At 52.5% G+C, this 16,508-nt stretch overlaps 10 protein-coding genes across 10 annotated transcripts; 3 read left to right on the plus strand and 7 right to left on the minus strand.

Moving 5' to 3' along the window:
- Positions 1–686: 686 nt before the first annotated feature.
- Positions 687–1,208, plus strand: J4E87_007852 (uncharacterized protein; the record flags this gene model as incomplete). Its single annotated transcript, XM_049379445.1, has 1 exon — positions 687–1,208. The coding sequence occupies one exon, from the start codon at positions 687–689 to the stop codon at positions 1,206–1,208; it is 522 nt and encodes a 173-aa protein (XP_049230673.1).
- A 638-nt stretch (positions 1,209–1,846) lies between these two features.
- On the minus strand, positions 1,847–3,713 carry J4E87_007853 (uncharacterized protein; the record flags this gene model as incomplete). Its single annotated transcript, XM_049379446.1, has 2 exons — positions 1,847–3,556; positions 3,615–3,713. The coding sequence occupies 2 exons, from the start codon at positions 3,711–3,713 to the stop codon at positions 1,847–1,849; spliced, it is 1,809 nt and encodes a 602-aa protein (XP_049230674.1).
- A 1,153-nt stretch (positions 3,714–4,866) lies between these two features.
- J4E87_007854 (uncharacterized protein) lies at positions 4,867–5,322 on the minus strand (the record flags this gene model as incomplete). Its single annotated transcript, XM_049379447.1, has 2 exons — positions 4,867–5,202; positions 5,314–5,322. The coding sequence occupies 2 exons, from the start codon at positions 5,320–5,322 to the stop codon at positions 4,867–4,869; spliced, it is 345 nt and encodes a 114-aa protein (XP_049230675.1).
- A 626-nt stretch (positions 5,323–5,948) lies between these two features.
- Positions 5,949–6,554, minus strand: J4E87_007855 (uncharacterized protein; the record flags this gene model as incomplete). Its single annotated transcript, XM_049379448.1, has 1 exon — positions 5,949–6,554. The coding sequence occupies one exon, from the start codon at positions 6,552–6,554 to the stop codon at positions 5,949–5,951; it is 606 nt and encodes a 201-aa protein (XP_049230676.1).
- Positions 6,555–7,001: 447 nt separating this feature from the next.
- On the minus strand, positions 7,002–8,207 carry J4E87_007856 (uncharacterized protein; the record flags this gene model as incomplete). The annotated part of the gene is made up of 1 exon (XM_049379449.1): positions 7,002–8,207. The coding sequence occupies one exon, from the start codon at positions 8,205–8,207 to the stop codon at positions 7,002–7,004; it is 1,206 nt and encodes a 401-aa protein (XP_049230677.1).
- Positions 8,208–8,831: 624 nt separating this feature from the next.
- Positions 8,832–9,810, minus strand: J4E87_007857 (uncharacterized protein; the record flags this gene model as incomplete). The annotated part of the gene is made up of 2 exons (XM_049379450.1): positions 8,832–8,948; positions 8,998–9,810. The coding sequence occupies 2 exons, from the start codon at positions 9,808–9,810 to the stop codon at positions 8,832–8,834; spliced, it is 930 nt and encodes a 309-aa protein (XP_049230678.1).
- Positions 9,811–10,022: 212 nt separating this feature from the next.
- Positions 10,023–11,259, minus strand: J4E87_007858 (uncharacterized protein; the record flags this gene model as incomplete). Its single annotated transcript, XM_049379451.1, has 3 exons — positions 10,023–10,766; positions 10,817–10,896; positions 10,947–11,259. The coding sequence occupies 3 exons, from the start codon at positions 11,257–11,259 to the stop codon at positions 10,023–10,025; spliced, it is 1,137 nt and encodes a 378-aa protein (XP_049230679.1).
- A 1,379-nt stretch (positions 11,260–12,638) lies between these two features.
- Positions 12,639–13,267, plus strand: J4E87_007859 (uncharacterized protein; the record flags this gene model as incomplete). Its single annotated transcript, XM_049379452.1, has 2 exons — positions 12,639–12,791; positions 12,848–13,267. The coding sequence occupies 2 exons, from the start codon at positions 12,639–12,641 to the stop codon at positions 13,265–13,267; spliced, it is 573 nt and encodes a 190-aa protein (XP_049230680.1).
- A 1,128-nt stretch (positions 13,268–14,395) lies between these two features.
- Positions 14,396–14,767, minus strand: J4E87_007860 (uncharacterized protein; the record flags this gene model as incomplete). Its single annotated transcript, XM_049379453.1, has 2 exons — positions 14,396–14,732; positions 14,763–14,767. 2 exons carry the CDS (start codon positions 14,765–14,767, stop codon positions 14,396–14,398), a joined length of 342 nt encoding a protein of 113 aa, XP_049230681.1.
- Positions 14,768–15,317: 550 nt separating this feature from the next.
- On the plus strand, positions 15,318–16,502 carry J4E87_007861 (uncharacterized protein; the record flags this gene model as incomplete). The annotated part of the gene is made up of 3 exons (XM_049379454.1): positions 15,318–15,647; positions 15,701–16,261; positions 16,311–16,502. The coding sequence occupies 3 exons, from the start codon at positions 15,318–15,320 to the stop codon at positions 16,500–16,502; spliced, it is 1,083 nt and encodes a 360-aa protein (XP_049230682.1).
- Positions 16,503–16,508: the final 6 nt, after the last annotated feature.

Raw genomic sequence — 16,508 nt, forward strand, 5'->3', positions numbered from 1 at the left:
CTTAGTCTAGTCCAATGATACTGTCCTCCTGCCAAACATGACTGTTCAGGTCCTGCAAAGTTATGAGAAGATCATTTGTCTGATCTAGCGCCGTAGCAATCGTCTGGAAAGCAATCAACACATCGTTCGACCGAACTGTGTTTGGATGTGCCCCACAAAAGCTTGTATGGCGTGTGCGTAGTTTCGTCCACGCCCGTCTTGTGAGCGACAACGGTGGGTATATCCCACCTGTCCCATTTAAGGACAGAGTGGTCCAAAAGCGATGATGAAATCTAACACGGAAGTGGAGCAAGACGGCCGTTCGTTTGTCGTGCTCCGCAAACACTGTAGGCGCCTGTCAGCGCACCTTTCATCGCTCACTGCGGTACTTCACCGCCGCTAGGCCCTTTCTGTGTATTTGCGACAAATTGCTTGCTCGAACCAACGCTAATTGCGCGCAAACGCAACGCTCAAACAGCTTTTCGTTGCTTAGCTTGCCTGTCTTCCGTCTTGTTTCACGCGCTGATCGACTCCGAAGTGCCGCGCAGCAGCAAGGAAATACATCATACACGAGAGCTACGATGGGAGACTGTCAGAATACCACTGGCGCATGCACTGGAAACCCTCCTCCAACGATGACAACCCCAGACTTCCCTCCGCAACCTGCCCGGGAATCTGCGCAAACTCCAAGCCAAGGATGTGCTCAGATGATCGTGCCTTTGGGCTTTGCAGCGCAGCTCCGAGCCGTACAAGAAGCACAGCGGGAACAAGCAGACCGCATCGCCAAGTTGGAGCAAGAAAACGCAGATCTCAAGGACTTCAAGGAGAGGATTATCGATATCGCCGACCGCGTTCAAGCTTTGGAGCAGCGTGAAGCTTATCGTGCCGCAAGACGCAGGGAAGCAGTCGGTCTACTCAGTAACATGCGTACCCTGCATCAAGAAGCCGACAATGGATTCCAGCAACGCACAGCGGACATGCAACCGGATGACCTCGAAGGAATGTTGGGCGCGTATGGCATCATGTTGACCACTGCAATGAACAACCACCAGCGCATGCTTGGCCAGATGCGTGCGAACGGCCAGTTTCCAGCGTACACAACACCAGTTCCGCAGACTCGACAAGTGCTTGCACCGGTGCAGCGGCTCCACGTTTATCCGCCGGCGTACTCAGAGCCTGGATTGTGCCATGCGCACAGCTTACCTTACTGCCGAGTGTGCGGTAAGTAGACGCCTAATAGTCTCGTTGTCTCGCGGTTGAGTTCTATTCCTGAAACCATCAGGAATTCGACACATCAATACCGGCGCTCCATCTACCAAAAACTGAGGTTAAGAAGCCACTCTTCTTGAGAATGAATCGGGATCACAAGTTTACCTGATGAGGAAAATGGGAAGCTTGACGTTGGCGGAGCTTACCTTAGTTCATTCGTCTTGTGTTGAATCCTAGCAGTTATTGGGTTCCCAGACTTGATTGCGAATCATCGAGGGTGCTGGCAGGGGCGTCATACAATATCGCGCTTCTGTATGTTTAGTATTTTGAGCGTTTAATGCCGCGATGCAGGTACTGCCGAGATCTTGGTATCGGGGAGGGTATGCCATATCTGCGCACTTGCTTGATTCTGACTGCGTTCCAGTTGGAGAATAATCATTTCATTGATCGAACCCCGAGATCTGATATCGCGATGAGGTTATGTTTGTATATGTGAAGTAGTCAAGCGCGGAAGACGATAGTTGGATGCTGATGGAGAAGCAACGATGAGGTTTGAGAGCCTCCGCCAGGACGATACGCGACGCGTTCCGCTATTCCTAATCGGGATTGGCCTCGGCTTCCCAGCCTCCGCACATGACGCGACGCCGAGCGCGTTTCCTCAGCGATACTTCGTCGCCATCATCTCTGCAGCTCTCTCCGCGATGCCGTAAACGGCTGTCTGGATATGCGCTGAGATGATCATCGGAATAACGCTCGCGTCCACCACCCTGAGATTATCTACACCGTAAACCCTCAGTTGCGGGTCGACCACACCACCGTCCTCCTTCGGCAACATCGCGCAGGTTCCTAGTGGGTGGTAGAAAGTGAAGACGTTGTTCCTGATGTACGTTTCCCACTCTGCGTCTGTTTCAGTGCTCATGCCAGGATCGAACTCGGATACCCAGACATCTTTGAAGGGCGCGGTCATGGCCATCTTTCGTGTGTACTTCGCGGCCTGAATCAAAGCCTCTAGATCGTACGGCGTACCAAGATACCTCGGATCAATGAGCGGCTTGTTGGTTGGATCGGATCCGTTGATGTGGACTGATCCCCTAGAAAGCGGGTGCTGTACACCAGCCAGAAGCGTTGCATACTGCTTACCGTAGCCAGCTGTGCCATTCTTGGGGTAGCCGGTTGTTCCTATATAACCGTCACTGAAGACAACCTCCAAATCTGGTGCTTCGGAGTCCGGACCAGTGAGCAGTTCAAGCTTCTTTCGATCGACAGGATTCGACTTGTTCGCGGATTGCGTTGCCAGCTGGATGAGCTTGCTGTCGTCATCAAGAGCTTGCTTCCACTTCACGAAGCCGTAGCAGCTTCCGGCGTATTGGTAGAGCGAAGTACGGCCGCGCTTCCACAGATCCAATTCACTGGCCGCCAACGTCGTGTTATACTTTAGGATATCCACTCCAAGTATGTCGGGTTTGAGCTCATACGTGGTCTGAATGCGGAGATGGTCCTGTAGGTTCTCTCCGACGCCGGGAAGATCAACGATGTGCTCGACACCGGCGTTTTCCAACACGGACTTTTGACCTATCCCAGAAAGCTCCAAAATCTTTGGAGAAAGCAGGCTTCCGGCGGAAACAACTACCTCGCTCCTGGCTTGGATCAATGTGCCGTCCATGAGAATGACGCCAGTCGCCTTCGACCCATCCTCACCGAGTTGTATCTTTTGGACGGTAGTGTTGAACATGAAAACTAGGTTGTCGCCAGCTTCTGGAAGATAGTCCACGGAATAGGAGCGCGTATGATTGGATACGCGATATGTAGCCGGTTGATACATGACGCCAAGATTCGTTCCATTCAACGATTCGAGGTTCTCTTGCACGCCAAGATTGGTCAACGTTGGAATACAAGCCTGGAGCTGGGGCGGCGGATTCTCAGTTAGAGCGACTTGGATCGGGCCTCCATATCCAACACCATCGACGCCGTACTGTGGGGAGCCATTCTGTCGTTGGAAGTTTTCTGTTTTCAGCATGCTCGGATACATGTTTTGCCAGTTCCAACCTGGATTCCCGAGCTCTTCCCAAGCATCGTATTCCTTGACAGTAGCACGATTCCAAACAAGCAGGTTCAGGGCTGAAGTACCACCGAGGACCTTGCCACGGTTATGGCCTATAGTCCGGTTGTTTGCTTCAGCTTGTGGCACAGTTGGAAGACTCCAATCGTACGAGGAACCAAAGGTCGAACCCCTCAGTCCAGGTACATAGATTCGTTGCTCGTCGCGTCCATCTGGTCCAGCTTCGATGACTAGAATACAATGGCTTGGAAGAGCATCGCTGAGTCTCGTGGCAAGTGCAAGGCCGGCTGTTCCGCCTCCAATAATGACCTAGACAAAAGGTCAGCTTCGTCGTGTATTCAATAATTGCAGCCTGGAAAATACATACGAAGTCGAAGCTGCCATCGGATACCTGACATGTCTTCGCACTCGCTGCAGGTACGTCATCCAGCACGACCGCGGAGAACAGAGCTGAGATGAGCCACATCGGTGCTCAGCGTCTTGTACACAACAGAAGTCGATACGGTGGTACTCCTGCGTAATGGACGCCTTAGACGGGAAACCTGTAGGAATAAAGAAAGCGGGATGCCTGCTGCATAAGATTCGGAAATACCGCACGGCTGTCTAGAGCAGGCCCGCATTGCCAACGGTTCAGTTAGGCCCATTTTTATCCATCATTGGCCAACAAAGAAGGCTCAATATGCGCCTTCCAGCTACGGCAATTGAGCTCAGATTGATCCTTCGGAGAACCGCTGCCGTGTCACGGAGATAGTCCACACAGAATGTCGAGATTGTAAGGCGTCTTATCCAGTCAGTCAAGGATTGCCTGACGAGATCTGTTTGGCCCTTCAATTGGTCAACGCCTCGCTTGAATACAGCCGGTATGCATGCGCCTGCATATCGCTCGCATGGATACGAATCCTTTCCTGCGCCAAGGCGGGAAAACCGTTTGGTTCGATCCCCGGTAACGCTCTCCATACCAGATACCTTGCATGCCCAAATCAGCAGCGTTACCGGGCTCGCCTCGCGAGCGCGATTGCTACACTCCCCGTGTTTGTAGCCATGTCTTCCCATTGGCTACGCCACCTGCTAGTTGACCTCAAAACACAATAACACCGCCATTGCCATGTGTCGATATGGTCATGCTGAGCCGTCATGCAATAGTACACCGAGTTCCGTGAGCTCTCAAGCACAGGTAAACCGCCGGCGTCGCGGCTATGGACGGTACGAAGCGAGCCAACAAGAACGATTCTTCCCAGTCGACCCCTGCAGCTGAGCGATTCTTCGGCCGCGCGGTGCGTTCCCAGCGTTGACCCAATCCTTTGAAAGCGAAGCTATTCGCCATACGAGGTTTCGCAATAGATCGGGGCGTAACTATGTTGCAAAGTCTAAGCTCGTGCTTTGTTGGTAGTTTTTGCGGAAAGCACCGTGGATCATGCGTCTAAAGTTGCTGCCCAGAAGGATTCTATGCTGGTCTGGTTGTGCCACAAATAGGTTACAAGTATCCCCATCACAGTGACTGTCTTGAATACATTTCTTTACTTGAGCTTCAAGGGCCATTCCCGATGATCGCAGACAGAGGTCCGGCGTTGATCACCGTATCGGTGCTATTTACAACAATTGCCTTCTTCACCACCGTTCTACGGCTCTGGGTTCGCAGGAAGCGCCGAGCCCTCGGCTGGGATGACCACACCATCGCAGTCGCGATGATGCTCACGGTCATTGAGGCCGCAATTACCATCACGGCAGTGACGAGAGGCAAGGGAAGACCCAGTGTGTCGCTTTCCAAGAGCGACAAGGAATTTATCAACATGTACAGTTGGTACGCCCAGCTTGTTCTCTTTGCTGCTATGGCTTCGGTCAAGATCTCGGTCTGCCTGCTCATGACTCGAATCAAACACTCCAGCCAGATGAAATGGCTTGCTGGCTTCGTCATCACCGTTCTGGTCATTGCTGCCCTTGAGGTCATCATCGTCCTGTTGGCCCAATGTCAGCCTATTAGCCTTTACTGGCGCTCGGGACCAGGCACGTGCTGGCCTACAGAAGTACGAATCTACTCAATTTATGCACAAGCTGGTAAGGCATACGAAAGCCATTTCCTGATGGAAAAGCTTACTTGACACCTAGGCATATCGATCATCACCGATCTCATATGCTCCTTGCTTCCTATCATCATTACGCGGGATATCCAATTGCCCACAAGAAGGAAGGTATCGATTTGGGTGCTGATGGCTCTCGGACTGATCTGCACGGCATGTTCTACTGTCAGAGCGAAAACACTTAATTCGAAAGCAAAGGATATTGCCTGTACGTGAAGATTCTTGCGCTGCAATAAAGCCGTACTAACTCAGTTTGACTAGATGAGTACTCTGCCGTAGCCGTCTGGGCCATGACTGAGTTATGCCTTGGTATCATAGCCACTAATCTCGCGCTCTCTCGATCTGTCTATCAGTATTATTTTGGAAACAAACATCCATCCCAGAACAACAGTGGACCCAGCCATGTATACTGGCGGCCTGCGGAAGGAGAAAGCAGGAGCTCAAGCATAACCAACAACGGGGCGAGTGACATACCACTCAAACCAGCCGCTGGTGTCGAAGAAATTAATGAGATCGAGGTGCATGTGTTCTGAATGTATGCAAAATATGACTTATTAAGATTTGGACCGTTGCGTTTTCCAGTTCGCCAGCGAATCCGACTCGAACACAGAAGCCTCAACATCTCACGTACTACCACCAGCAGCTTGAGCAATAACCCTAGCCTCTTCCTTCGATAACCCAACAGTCTCCCCAGTTGGCCTCCTCAACCAAAGGCTCACCCTCTTATCCGTCTCACGCCGCAAATCCTCCTCTGTCCATTCCCTCAAGCGCTCAGCAAATTCACCGACCTCCTCACCATCCCGTGGCACAGGACGTGCGCCGTGCGGATCACTCCCAGCACCATCTTTCCGCTGTCGTTTCCGATATGCGTCGATTAATTCAGCCGTGATTTCGCGCTTTAGTCTCATCTTACTTCTCGCGAGCCCCGTCCTGATGTATTTTTGCAAGAGGTCGTTGCGAATGCCTTCGTCGAAGTATGCCATGACTGTGCCTCCGATGTGCTTTGCATATGTGCCTTCTTTGAGCTCCAGGAGCTCGACTGTTAGATCTGCGTCTTGGCAGACTAGGCCGATTATGAAGAGGAAGAGGAGGATGAAGAGAACGAGGAAACCGGTGTCGGTCCAACGCCACGCGTTTCCGTGTACGAAGGTGTGCTTTTCGGTGAGCCAGAGGTCGACGAGGGTTGGTGGGGCGGGGTCTGACGGTACTGATGGTGGTATGTATGACATGGCTGCTTTAAGCTGATAACGAGATGTGTATGTAGATTTGCTAATGGGATTGCGGTATTTGGTTGTGTTCTTCGAAGGTCTGACACCATAGCACATACGGAGTAGGCGTCTTATGTGAACATGGGCAGACAAAGGTAAGATGAATGCGCGAACATTCTTTGATGATCGGGACAAATGGACAAAGGTCTACGGAGAAAAGCGTTGTACACACCGATCATCCCTTCCAACGTTAGTGCAAAACATGCTTCAAATGCGTGATACTACATGAGAACGGTAACGTCAGATTGAGAAGGCGATTGACTATTGCATACAACCCAGAGTACTAGCCTAACAGACGTATCCACCCGGAGTATTCTAACCATTTGCACCTCCTACAGGCAGCGCGAGCCTCAGTTCCCACCCACACCCATAAAGAACCGTACATCTCCACCCTCGTCCGATCCTCCACTAATAAGTTGCCGACAAATCCTTCCCCGCCGATGTGACCATGCTGTTGCCGGACCCAACCTCCCCTGTCTCATCCCCGGTATGGGTATGGTCTACATCCAAGTCCGTCGGTGAGAGGGAGCCTAAGACAGCCTTTCCAAGTCTAGCATCCTTCTGAATTGCGCTGGTACTTATAGCCGGCAGTTTCATCTTGCGACGGCCTTGGGAGTATCCTGCCGTAGGTGATGGCAGTCCGCGCTCCCCTCCAGATGAGGGCGACACGCCACTTCCGACGAGCGATGGTGTCTTTCCGCTGCTTTCATAGCCGGCGGTGTCGAGTGCGTTGCGTAGGTCATGAGAGGGTTCGAGTGAAGAGACACTCCTGGAATGGGTTGACGCGACAGATGGTGGAAGCTTGGATGGTCTGCCGTTTTGGTGGCCTCGATTCCTGGCACCATTATGCTCGGTGCGATCAGTACGCTTCTTGGTGGGCTTGTGGCCGCGGAGGACATAGTACCACTCATCGGCATTGAGTGTATTTCGAATCCCTTGTTTATCATCCTTTAGACTAAGCCTTTCCTCAGCAGCTGCCATATCCTTCTCATTCAAGGAAACACCTGCGTGTTCACTCGATCGAAGGTGGCTAAGCTGTCTGTCGGAAGACCCTTCTGTACTACACTGCTGCTCTGCCAGATAGTCCAAGTGTTCTTGATGTGGCCTCCAACGCGGTCCCTTCAGTGCCTGTTTTCGGATAACCTCGGTAGGACTGGGGCTTGCTCCTTGATCATCGACGGCTTTATGCGCTCCTCCGTTTAGCATCCATTCGTTGTAACGTTGTGTGACACTCTGGAGTAGCAACTCGACATCTTCCCTCTCAGTCTTCAGTAGACCTCTTTGCTGACGTGGCAGACCCTTGAAATAGACGTCTGACAAATCCATGTTCACGGCAGACGTGAAGTGGCTCACAGCAGCATCCCATTCGCGCAAACCACCGCAGCCACGGCCACACCAGTATTCGGAACGTGCGAGTAGGCTGCGGCTAGATCTGGCCTCGGCAAGTTGGTATGCTTCGACAGCAAACCTATGTATTCTCTTGTAGTAGGACCGTACGATTGCCTCGGCCTCAGCCTCAGACTGCTGTGCCCGGGGTGTGCGCTCCATGGAGTTGATGATTGACTGCAAAACTGCGCAACGATTGAGATACGTTTGGCATTGGATCAGACCCATGGCTACCCTAAATTCGTTGCTGGATTTTTCTTCAATGGGGACACCATTCGCGATAGATTCAGGCGTGATATTCGAAGGGGTTTCGTTGCTGATGTGTTGATCTCTTTCTCGAAATGGTTGACTTAACGGCAATGCGCAGTCGGAAGATTTGTCGTGTTTGGGGGGAGTGGGGAGATTGTTGATGTATGCAGATACATCGTTAGCACGATCCGCGACGCCGTTGAGGGACTTATGGCCGAGGGCAGCGACCTCTAGGGGCTGCTGAACGTTTGCGAACATCGCGATGAAATAATCAGAAGAGCAAAGCTCCTAGTAAGCTCAGGCAAATGTGTCTTGCGATGGCATAGAACTATCAACTTTCCGACTAAAGATGTTCGTGTTTTGGGAATGTCTCAAGCCGCGCCGCATTTGATGTAACGCTCTCCGTAACAACTCTTTGTTTGTTGTCTGCAGCCCTGCACGAAAGCGGAAACCGCCAGAACAAAGGACGGCACGGCTCCTCAAGTAGTGGCTGAACCGCCATGTTTGTGCGAACAAAGAAGCGTGGTACCAAAAGTTCATCCCCTGAACCGCGGAGTACTGCCATGACTTCTCATGATGACAGACCAGTGTGACATGGTAGTATTACTCTCGGTGATGTTCGTCGCTCTTGGCTTTGACCCAGCGGTAGGGCAACGACATTCGTCTCGCTTTCGCGGCGGCGCGCTGCCTAAGTTGCGCACTGGTTCGACGGCGCTTGTTCTAGGAGAGGTCAGTATGCTGTAGGGTATTGGAATCGACGCTGAATTACCTCTGTGCCCTTATCCTCCAGTTGGGCGAGCAAGCCTTCCATAGTGCGGTTCTCATCAAAGCCCGACCGACGCTTGGTACAGCGCAGCAGATCCAGCTCGTCATCGTAAGACTTGCGAAATTCACTGGCTTTAGCGGTGAGGTCGTCATCGCAAACGGTGCTGAAGGCTTCTCGGGCTTGGTGGAGTTGACGCAGCTCATAGTACAACAGGCCACGCTGGTATTGTATGCGCGGCAAGAAGTTCTGAAGCTCAGACAAACGGTCGCAGAGCTCTACGGCTTCGCTGCATGTAGCTAGCGCGTCAAGGAGCTCATCGGGGCCGGAGGCTCTTAAGATATTGCTCTTCAAGAGTAAGCCTTCGGCGCGAGCCTTGTAGCTGAGCGGGCCTTTCAGGAGTCGCTCAACCTCAACCAGGGCAGTGCCGTAGTTACGCTGAGCAGTACACTCTTGTGCGCGCTTGAACAAGGGATGGGTGCATTCTTCGGAGGGCCGTCGCAGGTGAGTTGGCTCGATCTCTTTCGGTAAGCATACAGTAGCGGTGCCAAAAGTGAAATTGACCTGAAGGTCCTCAGTACCGTCGAAGGTAGCAGGACGGTGATTCTCGCGCTCGCCAGAGATTGTCTGGAGACGTTGTTGTTGAGCTCGCTCGTTTTCCAATTCGGCTTGCGTAGCAAAGCACACGTCTTGAAGCTCGTGTAGGCGGGATGTCTGAGCTTCGAAGGCCGCTTTGTATTGGAGCGCCACAGCCTGCCAGGTATCTCGGTCGACCTTGAGGTCATGGACGATGCGTTCGATTTCGGAGATTTGATCCATGCTGATCGGCGGCATCGTAGTAATGCACGAATCGATATGTTTGTGGTCGTGTCCAAAATGACGGGGTGGATGTGACTGTTGGCTCGGCTACTGACGAGTAGGTGCCTGGGTGATGTTTAGAGCAAGCGCAACCTACGAAGAGCAGGCGCTGTGGACGGGTCCTGGTCACGCCTTTTCCGGAATCCGCATATTGTAAGTTGCACCAGGCGTCGTCAGATGTTGAAGCCGCCATGCCTCGATGCTTCGACAAACCTCCACAAGCCAGCTTCTTGGGCTGCTTTTTTGACAGATGCGACTTCATCCAGATCTACAGCGCGATTAATCTCACTATATCGCACGTCTTTCTTAGTCGAGGATGAGTCATCAACACCGCCTGACTCTTTAACGTCCTGGCTTGCACGGCCGCGCCGCTCCTTGCCCACATGAGCTCTTGGAAAATACTGCTCCATAATGTGCACCATGATATCCTTGCTCACGTTCTCGGCAAGCCACTTCACGATCTCTCGTCCTTCGTCCTCCATGCCGGGCATCACCAGGTGTCGCACCAACACTCCCTTCTTGGCGATGCCGTCAGGAGTGAAGCAGAGGTCACCCACCTGCTCGTGCATGGCCTTGATGCTCTCCATAGCCACCTTTGTGTATCCGTCTGCCTTGAGTAACCGACGGCTCGTCGCGTCACGCCACACCTTGAAGTCCGGGAGGTAAATGTCTACCAGGCCATCCATCAACTGTATGCTCTCGAGCGAATCGAACGACGACGTGTTGTAGATGATGGGTATGTGCAGACCGAGATCGCGCGCGTGCAGAATCGATAGGCAGACCTGGGGTACGACATGTTCGGGTGTAACGAGGTTGATGTTGTGGACGCGGCCCACGTCCTGCAGCTTCATGAACCACTCGGCGAGTTGCTCTGGTGTCAGGTCGAACCCGTTGCGCTGGTGGGCTATATCATGGTTCTGAACACGGCGTTAGTGCGCATGCTACGACGAAGGACAGGACAGCATGCCTGGCAGAACACGCATCTCAGGTTGCACCCAGAAAAGAAGACGGACCCGCTGCCATTGTGTCCCTGGAAACAGGGCTCCTCTGATCGGTGTCAGCACGAACACACCTGAAATTTGTCGACTTCAACCCACCACCAAAGTGAGGAGCGATAGTGTTGACCTTGACAGTCTCGGCTCCTATCAGACAAGTGCCTGTCGTCTCGTAACGGTTGACACCGCACAGTCGGGGGCATAGATTGCATTCGCGCAGGTGAGCATACGCCAAGGATCGCTTCTTGGCGGCTTCCACTGAAGAGAGCAGCTGATAGCGCGGTATGTAGTCGTCGAGTAGGTATGGCGGCGCGAGGTAGAGGTTTCGTCGGAATGGTACGCCTCGGGCGCGGAACGAGAGGCGTCCAGCGACACCGAGCTTCAAGGCGGGTCGCGTTCGCCAGCTGAAAGCCATCCTAGCAGGCCCGAAGAGGACATCGAGTTGGTGAGACAACGACGCGTAGGGCCAACGTGTGGTGCGATGCTGCCCAGGTGAGGTTTAGGTGCTGCAGCCACAGCGATGACGACAGCCCCACTTGCCGAGGCTCCAAAGCCGCGCTATCCCCAGATTGACCTATGCCCAACTTTGAAGAGCATCAGGAGGCTTTCCAGGAGCAACTACTTGCCTCCGTGTACTGTCGCCTTCATCCCCGCCTTCGTCTCACGTTACCGTACTACCACATCTCACGCGTTCAGAGTACTTCATCTTCGCCCGCACCGAAAGCTTAGTCTGCGAATGGCTGTTGGCTGCTACACCACCAATGTTAGGCCGGTGGTTTGCTTTGGCACTACATCCAGGAACGATCGAATGGGTTTCAGACAAACCTACCTGCTGGGACCATGTCATGGTCTTGTGATACCTTCCCCGCCCGGAGCCTGGGAACACCGGCAACAATTGACCACACGAATGCAATACTATAGTAGGATCTATTCAAACCACAAGCCAATACACTTCAAACAGCATCGTGCGCCGTGACAGAGCGGTGTGAACAGACTAAAGAGCTGCATTACCATCACTCACGCCCACATCACGCGGTCCTGCGTCATCTTTCGTCTCTATTACTACTAGATTGCGGATTCAGGTAGGACAGTTTAATATGATAGTTCGGAGAAGTTGAGTTGCGAGAATACAGATCTGCATAGCTATCCTAACATGGCGCTTGTCGGGCCTAGTCGCTGACAGCACTCAAGTGCTAATGGACGTCTTCACCTTCAGCAGAAACAGGCATGCACACCTGGCGAAGCAGAGAAATCCGCCCAAGACAGTATCTTTAGCAACCCACCAAATGCGATCGATCAATCGCTGTAGCTACCCGTCTGGTGCCCCGAAAATACCCACGTCTCGGTCGCCAATACCAGCGTGCCTTGCCGACACGCGAATGACAGCTTCGTCGTACTTTGTACTGTTTCCAAAAGTGGACTCATCGCTGCCTTGTTGAGCAAAACGACCACGTAATTGTGCTACGTGGTCTTGGAGTCGCTCTTGCCTTCTTGGGTGGATCTTGTTTTGGTACTGCTCGGTGTGTTGCAGACCGCGACTTCCCCAGGCACAGCCAATGCGACTTCCTAGCTGCTGGTAGGCAGTCACTTGCCTCGCACAAGAAAATCTGCAAGGACGGCACAGCCGTCATCTTAGCTTGTTAGTTAGCATCACCCAAGCGTCCCACTTCACTACCGCTGCACTTCTTCCTCACGTATAAGAGCATCACTGAAGTATCACTACTTCAGCATCGACAGCTTCAGCTTTCACACATCAGCATCTTCCACCCAATCATCGACCCCTCAAACATCAAAATGCGCATCTTCGCTCTCCTTCCCGTCCTCTTCGGCCTTCCAGCCTTTGCTGACCTGGTCGAAACCAAGTTCCCGACATTGCTTCTGCCCATGAAAAGCTCCCAGCCAGACACCGCTTTCTATACCCAGGATGACGCGACCGTCAGCCGCAATGTAAGTGTCTACAAGACCCACAACATGAGCTTGCCAGCTACTAACTTGTCGGTCAGAACAAGACAGACACCGAACAATGGACTGCAATCAACTTCGACGTCCCCCAGATTGACAACGTCAAGATCTGCCGCCTGCGATTCCTCATCAATGTCGACCCCTTCAAGAACGCCCCACTTACCCTCAAGGGCGAAGCTCCTATGGCTATCAGCATCTCTCGTATCGAAGCCAAGCTCGTCAACGGCCGTAGTACCTGGAACAACAAGCCCGCCATCACCGAACACTACGACGCCTACACTCTGACGGCGAACGGCGCATCCGAGGTAGTCAGCAAATGGTTTGAGTGCCCCATGAAGAAGGCCGCGCAGTTCGTCATTCACCCGGCTAGTAAGCGTGACTTGGAGCTCTACTGGTTTGAGCTGAACTACGGTGCCAACGATGGGGGTCCACATGGAGTTGTGCTAGAGATGCACGATTAGGTGCGCAGGCTTCGGATCACATCAGGTTGAGTGAAGACAGATACGGTGGGCAGGAGAATGAGTGGACGAGTTATCAATGGTGGAATTGTCTCTAGGGATCCTACTATTATCCTGAAAGCAGCACAATAAACGCGTTTGCGATACAACATTTCACATGTCCTCCACGTGACCCCTCGCCAGTGCATCGGCTATCCTCTCCCAGGTCCTCTCCATCAACCCCGCTCTTTTCGTGCTTTGCCAAACACCAGTTTGCTCGACCCTTGTAGTTACTGTAGATTTCAGATCGATGAATGGTGTAATCTGATACGTCAGATCCGTCAGCTCGATGACTTCGTTGCCTTGTTCGTCGAGTCTTTTGATGACCACGATGCCGGGTGGGTAGCGACTCGGATGCGTGGGCATGAAGGTGTGTAGTTCGATGACGCTGTCGGTTCGTTTGCACGACTTCAACGAATTCAGTCGGCCGTATGGCGTAATCGAGTCTGACTTTTGGGGTTTGTAAGGCGTGCTGTGTTTGGATTGGGTGCTGTTCAAGGTGGTTGCGATGGTGGATGGTGTGAATGCTAAGTAAGCTGACGGCGTGAGTGTTGAACAACTGTGTGGCGTCTTCGAATAAGACAGAGGCGTTTGTGTCGCTTGATCAGCGTAAATGCGTTCTCGTGTCGCTCTTCTCCTTGGTTGTGATGACTTGTGTGCGTTGCAGAAGTGGCTAGGCACTTCATCGCGAGCGGACATTTCGTCGCCGCTAGATGATACAACAGCACCGTCGCTACCAAACTCTTCTTCTTCGCCGAAACCATGGAGAATGAATCCATGACTGCCGTGAAGGTGTTGATACGGCGAGCCCATACCCAAGCAATTGGTCCCTGGAACGCGAAAACAGCAACACACGAAAGTCGAGCGCGAATCCAAAATACAAACAGGAACCAGAGGGACTCTCCAGTTCATGACAAATATATGCCTCAAAGACGGCATCCACCAATTCCTTTTCAGTTGCGTTATGGTGGAAGAGAAATACCGCACGCTAAGCCCGAATGGTTGTGTCTCCAGGAACGAATGAGGCGTGGTAGTATGTGGCGTTCGGTAACTGACGACACTCCAAGCGTAGGGTAGGATCGGAATTCGAGTCTAACAGAAAATGTATGGCATGGAGTATTCGCCGTATGCCGGAGCAGTCTGCTTTGGCTTCTTTGCTGGTTTCGCGCTGGATGCCTCCTCTCCGAGGCAGTGCGATGTCTTCTTTGCCAGCTTCTTGAGGCGTTTCCACATTGCTTGATCAAGGCAATCGCGCGTGGTGCTTATCTCACCTGCTTCACCGGCGACTCTGTCTTCGATGCGCTTGATGTACGCGTTGTCGCTCTGTTTGGTGGGTGTTTGGCAAGAAGAGCGGTTAGAGGTGCCTGTAGGTCCTTGAAGCCCAGTTGAGATGTTGTCATGGGCTTTAGTCGGAAGAGTGTGGGCGTGGCTTTCGGTGGGAAGATGTTGTGTGAAGTACTTCATGATGGTTGCAGCGGCGGTGGTGGTTTCTGTGGCTGAATCTCTTTAGTATGGTTATTTGGGTTGGGAAGTATGAAAGATCTCTATAAGGAGAGAGAGACCGGTTTATATAGTTGGACTTGATGAAGTGCTGGACGAAGTTCATGTTGCGGAAGCGAAGTGTGAACCATGGTTGCTGAACATACCCAACAAAGCCGCGTACCAATGAACTGGAACTATGGACCAGAACAAGTAACATCATCGATTCTCATCCACCAGAACTTCGGATTACAGCCTCACTTGTTCCTGTTGTGATTCGTCTCTTCCTCCTTTGTCGTAATTGGTGCGATCTCGCCGAAGAATGGGAACTAACCCCAATTTGGAAATATTTGCTAGCGTCTGTAGATGCGACTAGCATTTGTAATACTTAAGATGCGCACGAAGACTTCGAGAGAGTATAAGTAGGGGTAGGGAATGCACAATTACATTGAGCAGAACAGTCGTTCCTCTCATCTGATCTTCCCTAACGGTCTTTCACGTTCAGTTAAAAGCCAAGACTTGTCATCAGCTCACCATGTCTACACACTCCGCCGTTGCAACAGTGGCCAAGAAGGCGCCTCTTGAGATCATCCAAGTTCCCACTACAACTCCGGAAGCGCAGCAGGTTCGCCTTCGTGTCGAGTGGACTGCCTCCACACCCCTCGATCTGCACCAAAACGACGGAGCCTTACTCGTAAAGCACCCTCAGGTCCTTGGTGACAGTGTCGCTGGTACCGTGGTCGAAGTAGGATCGGAAACCAAGCGACTGAGGGTTGGAGACAAAGTGTTTGGCTTTACCTGGAAAGCCCAAGCCCAAAAGGCCTATCAGGAATTCTGCACTACAGACGAATGGCTTCTGGCCAAGGTAAGCTACATCCCATCTTGTCGATTTGTCAGGCAAATGCTGAAGTGTTGTAGCTACCTGAAGGCTTTACTCCGATGGAGGCTGTAACGCTTCCGAATAACTTCGTGACCGTATTCCACTCTCTCACGACAGATCTGGGCCTCGAAACACCCTGGCCGAAACCCGAGACTTATGTGCTTGACGATGCCGGCTCTGCAATATTGGTCTGGGGTGGCTCCTCGTCAGTGGGTCAATTCGCGATCCAAATTCTGCGCTACTACGGTTATAAGAACATTCTGGCGACAGCGTCTCAGAAACACCACGAGAAGCTACGCATCCTTGGCGCGCACAAAGTGTTCGACTACAACAATCCAGATGTAGTTGAGTCTATCCTGGAGGCTGCTGGTGGCCGCGGAGTTCCACTGGTCTATGACTGCATCGGCAGCCTGAAGGGTAGCATCGCACCGATCGCCAAACTTGCGAAGAAGGGTTCCAAGGTCGCCATACTCCTACCCGTGGTTGTGCGCGATTCTACCGACACCGAGGATCCAGAGTATGAGATGGATGTGGGCAAGGTGGCTGAGTGGAATGACGGGGTCGATGTAAGAGGCGTTCGAACACATTTCTACCAAGACGTGAGTCATCCTGGTTTCTTGTCAGAGCAACGCAGCTAACACTCCCCAGAATGAGTTCTTCAAACACCATCTTCAGCCCGACATCATGCCCACTTTGTTGAAGGATGGTGTCGTGACGCCGCAAAAGCAAAGGGTCGTTGAGGGCGCGACGCTGCTGGAGAGGGCGCAGAAGGCGATGGACATGCTGAGACGCAAAGAAGCGAGTATGGAGCGTCTTGTCTGGCGGGTCAGCGACGCATAGTTAGCA

The sequence above is a fragment of the Alternaria ethzedia genome (assembly GCF_023757985.1).
Source record: "Alternaria ethzedia strain BMP 0044 chromosome Unknown scaffold_23, whole genome shotgun sequence".
In the NCBI taxonomy this organism is placed as follows: domain Eukaryota; kingdom Fungi; phylum Ascomycota; class Dothideomycetes; order Pleosporales; family Pleosporaceae; genus Alternaria; species Alternaria ethzedia.